The sequence below is a fragment of the Epinephelus lanceolatus genome, chromosome 17, assembly GCF_041903045.1.
Source record: "Epinephelus lanceolatus isolate andai-2023 chromosome 17, ASM4190304v1, whole genome shotgun sequence".
Taxonomy (NCBI): Eukaryota; Metazoa; Chordata; class Actinopteri; order Perciformes; family Serranidae; genus Epinephelus; species Epinephelus lanceolatus.
The window spans coordinates 35749596-35757156 of NC_135750.1; the positions used below are offsets into that span (position 1 = coordinate 35749596).

At 40.8% G+C, this 7561-nt stretch overlaps 1 protein-coding gene across 3 annotated transcripts in view; it reads right to left on the minus strand.

The window, feature by feature from the left end:
* The window catches only part of LOC117248561 (cationic amino acid transporter 2-like), a 36265-nt gene extending 29176 nt beyond the window's left edge, over window positions 1–7089 (minus strand). For all 3 annotated transcript variants that reach the window (XM_033613761.2, XM_078176200.1, XM_033613760.2), the window contains exons 1-4: window positions 6927–7089; window positions 6269–6654; window positions 1664–1819; window positions 1394–1559 (exon numbers count right to left, since the gene is read on the minus strand). In XM_033613761.2, coding sequence (XP_033469652.2) covers window positions 1394–1559; window positions 1664–1819; window positions 6269–6654; window positions 6927–6937 — 719 coding nt within the window. In that variant the 5' untranslated portion in view covers window positions 6938–7089. The remainder of the gene's footprint in view (window positions 1–1393; window positions 1560–1663; window positions 1820–6268; window positions 6655–6926) is intronic.
* Window positions 7090–7561: the final 472 nt, after the last annotated feature.

Genomic DNA, 7561 nt, shown 5'->3' on the forward strand with positions numbered 1-7561 from the left:
TGAATTCTTTATGTTCCCTATTAACATGGCAGCAGCTAAAAAACATTTAAAAGCATTAAGAACATACATAAATACATTTTTCTGCTTTGACCAAATGTATCTATTCATGCAGATATTCTGCGTCTTATTTGCTGTGGTTTTGACACTAATCACTGTCCAATGTTTGTGCCCCTCAAAGCACTGAAGAAATCCTAGATGGCAACTTGTCTCTCCAGAATTAACGTCCTGGTTATTCTGGACAATTCACAGAATCAACAGTACTCAACAGTTTTACAGCCCGTATCAAAGTGGTAGACATTTATATCTGTGGATTACTGTACACAAGGGGTTTTCAAATCTGACACCATGGCCCCCTCCACAAATGAAATTGAGACAACTGCGCCCCCATCATCCCCCACCCCCAGGCACAAGAGTTTTTTGCTTGCATGTCTACAGGTTTTCAACACAGGGTCACTAACTATTTGAATGGATAGAAGAGAATGTCAGTGTTCAAGGAATATCAGAACTATGTTGATGAGGTATTGTGAGCCTTTGTAGTGTGGAAATAAACAGATGGTACATGCAGTGGCGCCCCCAGAAGATTTTCATAGGGATGGCCAGATGAGGTCACTGAAAATCTTGGGGTGGCACACCAAAAGCAAAAGTCCTAATTAAAATCCAGTAATTCTAAATGCTGTTGAAGTATATAGGCTAGTTGAAAACTATGTAAATATGGGATTTAATGAAATTGCACATTAATATACTTTGGTTTCTTATTTAACAATTAATATTTCTAAGTATCTGATGTGCATAGACTAATACCCTTTGCAATTCATTATTTGAGTTCCACAACAATCCTGTTTTAATGTATGTGTCTTTGTATGTTAGGCGATTCATTGTCCTTCAAATAAGAAAGTTCCTTTTCCCTAAAAAGACAAATACACAGCTTTAATTTGAAGGAGTACTTCGACTGATGAGGGTGGTCATGGCAGTTATAAGGGGAGTTTCTTTCCCTTCTTGTTTCTAAGTGTATTTATGGATGGACATATTTACAGAAAGTGTAAGTCACTGAACCACAAAATGTGTATCATGCCCTTGTTTTCAGATTTGAATGTGAGAACTTTCAAAAGGGCCAGTCTACAAGAATGAGCTTCATACTGTTTTTAGGACACCAGCATGTGTCCATTTGACCTCATGCAGTATCTTTACCTCACTTCAAGTTTTTATGTCATTTTGACAATTGGAGTTTACAGTGTATTAGATGTAGGAGAGAAAACATTTTTAAGTAATTTAGGTGTGCTGACTTGACTATCTTGTGGAAGTAAAAGTCATAACAAGGTTTCTGTAGGTGAACCTGAGGAATGGTTATCATTTGAATCCAAAATAAGCATAAGTTTAGAAGAAGAGATCTTACTCCATGTCTCGAGTTGCATTCAGGATAGTCTCCTCACTGATGCGCCAGTTGTTGATGTCTCCTTTTATAAAGCCAGAGATGATAATAAAAGCCAATACAGTTACATTCACTGCAGTAAAACCTGTGTTCACGATCACGGACTCTTTCACACCATAAGCAAGTATACCTGAAATTCAGAGGAAAAGGTATTAAAAATATTAACTGAATTTCAGCTTGTGGAATGTTTTACATCTTCTACTCGTAGCCTTTGCAAAAAATTGCAGATATTACCAGTGAGGAGCATTATCAGCCCAGCAGCAAAGAAGTCTGGGTATGGAGCCAAGCCAGGTGAATCCATTGGTGTATGTTCTCTTAGAGTTTCAGCAATAACGTTATGGATAAAGTCATCAAAGGCCCCGGTCCAGGCTTTCGCAACACTAGATGTTCCTGGGAAGAACAACAAAGTATATTGACATTTAGATCAATCCTTTTTTACAACCACACAGAAATAATGACTAAAAAATATGTCCCCTCATAAAACTGACAGTTACATAATTCAACAATCAAAACCTTCAGGACTGATTTTGTCTAATGCCACAATGTCATATGGGATGGATGGTAAAAAAAAAATCCCAATGTTAAGGGTTCATCAAGAGGTTTGTATTATTACAGATGACAGTGTTTGCTGTTTGATAATTAAATATACTGTGCAATTGACCCTTTGCTAAGCCCCATCCCTTTGCGATGGTCTTTCAAGCTGTTGGAGCTAGCATGGAGCCTACGCTGTAACTAACTGCACTCTCTGAAGAAATAATCACATTTTTGGAAAAACAAAAAAGTGATAGAAGCAGACAGAGGGGTCTACAATATGTGTTTTAAGGATATACAGTGGCTAAGCACAGGTTTGGGCAGCCCTGGTCAAAATCTCACTTACTGTGAATAGTTAAGTAAGTAGAAGATGGACTGATTCCCAGAAGCCATGAAGTGAGAGATGAGACATGCTTTTCAACATTTTAAGCAAGATTAGTGTATTATTTTTGTTTCTTACAATTTTAAAGTGGGAAAAAAGGAAAGGAGCACCCTGCAAAAGTTTGGGCACCCCAAGACATTTGAGCTCTTAAACAACTTTTACCGGGAGCGTATCTATGTTTCCAGGGTTCTATGTTCCCCACTTAACCCTGCAAAAAAGGTTCTATGTTTCCCGGGTTCTGTGTTGCCCGCTCAACCAACATAGAACCCTTTTTGTGTAAGCAGGGAACATAGAAGCTTTTTTGCAGGGTTAAGTGGGGAACATAGAACCCGGGAAACATAGAACCCTGGAAACAATGGGATGACCCCCTTTTACCAGGGTCTCAAACCATAATTAGTTTGTTGTGGCTATGGTTTGTTCACAGTCATTGTTAGGAAAGGTCAGATGATGCAAATTTCAAAGCTTTATAAATACTCTGACTCCTAAAACCTTGTCCCAACAATCAGCAGCCATGGGCTCCTCTAAACAGCTGCCTAGCACTCCGAAATCTACAGTAATTGATGCCCACAAAGCACTAGAAGACTATAGGAAGATAGCAAAGCAAAAGTTGAGGTCTGGAAGACCAAGAATATTTTCCGAGAGAGCTGCTCGTGGATTGCAAGAAAGGCAAATCAAAACTTTTGTTTGACTGCAAAAGACCTGCAGAAAGATTTATTGGACTCTGGAGTGGTGGTGCACCATTCTACTGTGCAGTGACACCTGTACAAATATGATCTTCTTTGAAGAGTCATCAAAAAAAAAAAAAAGTCTCTCCTGTGTCCTCACCACAAAATTCAGTGTCAGAGGTTTGCAAAGGAACATCTAAACAAGCCTGATGCAAGCCTGATGTAGTTAAAATACAACTTGAAGGGAAGCAATGAGCAAATGTATGTTTAGAGAAGGAAGGGTGCAGAATTTCATAAAAAAAGAACAGCTGTCCAATTGTTAAACATGGAAGTGGATCAATCATGCTTTGGGCTTGTGTTGCAGCCAGTAGCATGGGGAACGTTCCACAGGTAGAGGGGAGAATTGGCTCAGTTAAATTCCAGCAAGTTCTGGAAGCAAACATCACACTGTCTGTAAAAACAAACTTAAGATAAGGAGAGGATGGCTTCTACAACATGACAATGGCTATGGTTACATTCAGAATGAAATAAATCTGAATGAAATCATTAGGAATTAAAGTTTTTCCAGGTAGTTTACATGGGAAATATTCATTCCGAATGAGGGTTTACACGGGAGATCAGTTTATTCGCCTTTATTCGGGTCTGCGCAAGGTTTGGGGCAGGGAAGGTTTCTGATCAGATAGGGGGTGGGGCGGATGTTACGTGTTTACGTTTACCGGAAGAAAACACTGTAGTCCTCGCTCCGGATAACAAGATGCTTGACTACGCCGTTCTTAGTGCCTTTTTTGGGCTTGTTTTGCTTATATTCTTGAAGCAGCAGTACGACAACAACCTTGCTCTGCTAATGCTTCGTCTGTTGAGGAGGAGAAGGGAGGTAGAAGGTTGAAGAAGGGAGATTGAAGACCGTGCTTTGGCGTATGTGAGTGCAACGAGTCAGACTGCTCTATCTCAGCCCGTTGCTATGCGCGCTATATACGTCATCGCGCCAGAAGGGCAAGGAAACAAGCATGCGCAGAAAGACCGGAATGAACTTAAAGGGAAATTTCGGTTTATTTCAACCTGTCTCCTATCGTCCTAAATGTGTTTCAAGTGACTAGTGATGAAAAATAATAGTTAGCATGTTAGCCATTAGCCTAGATACAGCCAGAGCGCATAGTAGCGTCAGACCTGTTAAAACGTAAGTGAACGGGCATACTTCAAGTGCAAAGTTAGTCCACTAAACAAGCTTTTTTTCCACAAAGACCGCCTCATATCGTTAGGATAAATGTCAGAGAACATATAGAAAACAACATGTAAACTTGTTGTCTTACCTTACCAGTGTGGTGCCATGTTTGTTTACCATCTAGCTCTGCTTTCCAAAGCGCGGCTGAAATATCGCGAGAACAAACAGCGATCTCATAGCGTGCCTGTACAAGCAGCAACAGCTGGAAGGATACACTGACGAAGAGCTTTGTGAAATTTGAAGAACAGAGGAGGAGAGAGAGAGAGATAGGCGCAACAGGTAGAGGACGAATGGCTGCTGCAAGGCTGAGTAACTCTGGAGATTGGTACCTGTGAATGCTGTGCCCCAGTGCCCACAGAAGATGAATGCCTCTGTTGCAAGGAATGGGACCGGTTGCAGCCTTATTTTCAAGGTCTGGATGGGACCGAAGACGAGACATCTCCACCTAGAGTAACGTTAGTATCCAGCTGGGCTTTATCTAGAGCTGGCAAGATATATTTCGGCCACGCTTTGGAAAGCAGAGCAAGAGGGATAAACAAACATGGCAGCACACCGGTAAGGTAAGACAACACGTTTACGTGTCGTTTTCTGTATGTTCTCTGACATTTATCCTAACGATATGAGGCGGTCTTTGTGGAAAAAAAGCTTGTTTAGTGGACTAACTTTGCACTTGAAGGTTGCCTGTTCACTTACGTTTTAACAGGTCTGACGCTACTATGCGCCCCGGCTGTATCTAGGCTAACGGTTAACATGCTAACTATTATTTTTCGTCACTAGTCACTTGAAACAAATTTAGGACGATAGGAGACAGGTTGAAGTAAACCAAAATTTCCCTTTAATTTTCAATCGGAATGACCGTTTACATGACCACTTTTAATCGGAATGGTCTTTCATTCCGAATAAAAGTGAAATTAAACTGTCGATGCAAATGTTCCTAAACACATCTCAAAATCCACAATAGGCTACCTCAAGAGGTGCAAACTGAAGGTTTCACCATGGTCTTCACAATCCCCTTAACATCACTGATAATCTGTAGATAAACCTCAAAAGAGCAGTGCATGCAAGGTGGCACAAAAATCTCTCAGAGCTAGAAGCCTTTTGGAGGACGAATTGGTGAAAATCCCCCAAACAGGAATTGAAAGACTCTTAGCTGGTTACAAAAAGCATTTAGAAGCTGTGATACTTGCCAAGGGGGGGCGCTACTAAGTACTGACCATGCAGGGTGCCCAACTTTTGCTTCAGGCCCTTTTCCTTATGTTATTTTGAAACTGTATAAGATTTAAATTGACACATTATCTTGGCTAAAGACTGAAGAAATGTCATCTTTTTTTCATGCCTTTTCTAATCAGTTCATCTTCTACTTGCATAACTACTCACAGTAAATGAACTTTTTACCAGGCGTGCCCAAACTTTTGCATGTCATTGTAGCCAGGATGTCAAACTCACTCAGCAGCAAATCAGGTTATAAAGATGGAGAGTTTGAAGCTAAGGCCTAACTATAGGCTACAGATATGCATGCTGGTAGTTGTAGGTTTGCTACCTCTTGAGCAGGAGCAAATGCCACAGTCCTTTTTCTCTGTTTTCTCAGCACAAATTTCAAAAGTATTTGCATCTTTCTACTGCATAGACAGTCAAGTTTTATGAAAAACACCGTCTGCCCAGCAGTGATGAAATACTTCTTTAAGCTAAATAAACTCTAAAAACCCTCTTGGATCAGCTGGAAAATGCATCATCACAAAGCATGAAAAGTTGACTTTTTAAGAGATCTGTGGTTCTGTCAACAGAGAATATGATGCATTGCTGTAGATTAAAGTACCCACCAGTATGGAGTTAAAATGAGCACAACATTAAACATCTACAGCAGTAAAATGCAACATACGCATTTATGCAGCAGTAATATTAATCCAAAACAAATGATATAATTGTAAAACAATAGGGGAAGATTTTACTGCACAGTGAATACTTTTACTTTTCATACTCTTTGTTCATTTTGTTAATACTTTACACAGAGTGGTATACCTTTGTTGTGTTTTACTTACTGATAACGTAGGATAACAGCAGGTTCCAGCCACTCACAAATGCCCACACCTCTCCTACAGTCACATAACTATAAAGGTAAGCTGAGCCTGTCTTGGGGACCCGGGCTCCAAACTCAGCATAACACAACCCTGCAAATACTGAAGCCACTGCCGCAACCAAGAAGGAGATGATAATGCTGGGGCCGGCCACTTCCCTGGCCACCTCTCCTGACAGCACGTACACACTGGCTCCGAGTGTGCTGCCAACACCCAGACCCACCAGGTCCAAGGTGGTCAGGCATCGACAGAATTTAGACTCCTCACCCTCTGGCACCACAGGCTTCTTACGAGTCAGGCTCCGAATTAACCGCAACACTTTGGCACAAGTGATTCTGAAATCAGCACATCTGCCATTGAATCAGACACAAGAAAGGCAATAAAAGAATTACATATGTGTAAATATGGTATTATGGAAACACTGTTTGGTAAGTAACATAAGACATTACTTGGCCGATGTTCAAATAATCGGCACTTGCCACCTGGGTAAAATGATGCCTCTTAATTAACAACTCAAAATGAAAACCAAAATAAATTCATACTTTGAGATGCAAAAGCCTCAGCATAATATTAAACAAAGCTCTGAGCAAAGTGATGTGACGCTGATGTAAGTAAACATTACCTGTGAGCCATGTCTGAGCCAGTGTGTTTGGACTGCAGGCAACATGGAGTGAAAAGCAGCCCGTGTCCTTCGCTGCTGGTGTTTGATGGAAGCTCCTTTCACCCCGCAGCCAGCAGACTGCCACCACCCCTGCTGCCTGCTGTAGGTCCACACCTGAAATGAATTAAGGCAATCAGGGCACTGAGGTGGAGGCCTCCTGAGTGAGATCGTCTGCTTCTCTATCAGTTTAACATGCAGTGCAGTGATTCTGTTGACATGTACAGTACAGGCCAAAAGTTTGGACACACCTTCTCATTCAATGCGTTTTCTTTATTTTCATGACTATTTACATTGTAGATTCTCACTGAAGGCATCAAAACTATGAATGAACACATGTGGAGTTATGTACTTAACAAAAAAAGGTGAAATAACTGAAAACATGTTTTATATTCTAGTTTCTTCAAAATAGCCACCCTTTGCTCTGATTACTGCTTTGCACACTCTTGGCATTCTCTCCATGAGCTTCAAGAGGTAGTCACCTGAAATGGTTTCCACTTCACAGGTGTGCCTTATCAGGGTTAATTAGTGGAATTTCTTGCTTTATCAATGGGGTTGGGACCATCAGTTGTGTTGTGCAGAAGTCAGGTTAATACACA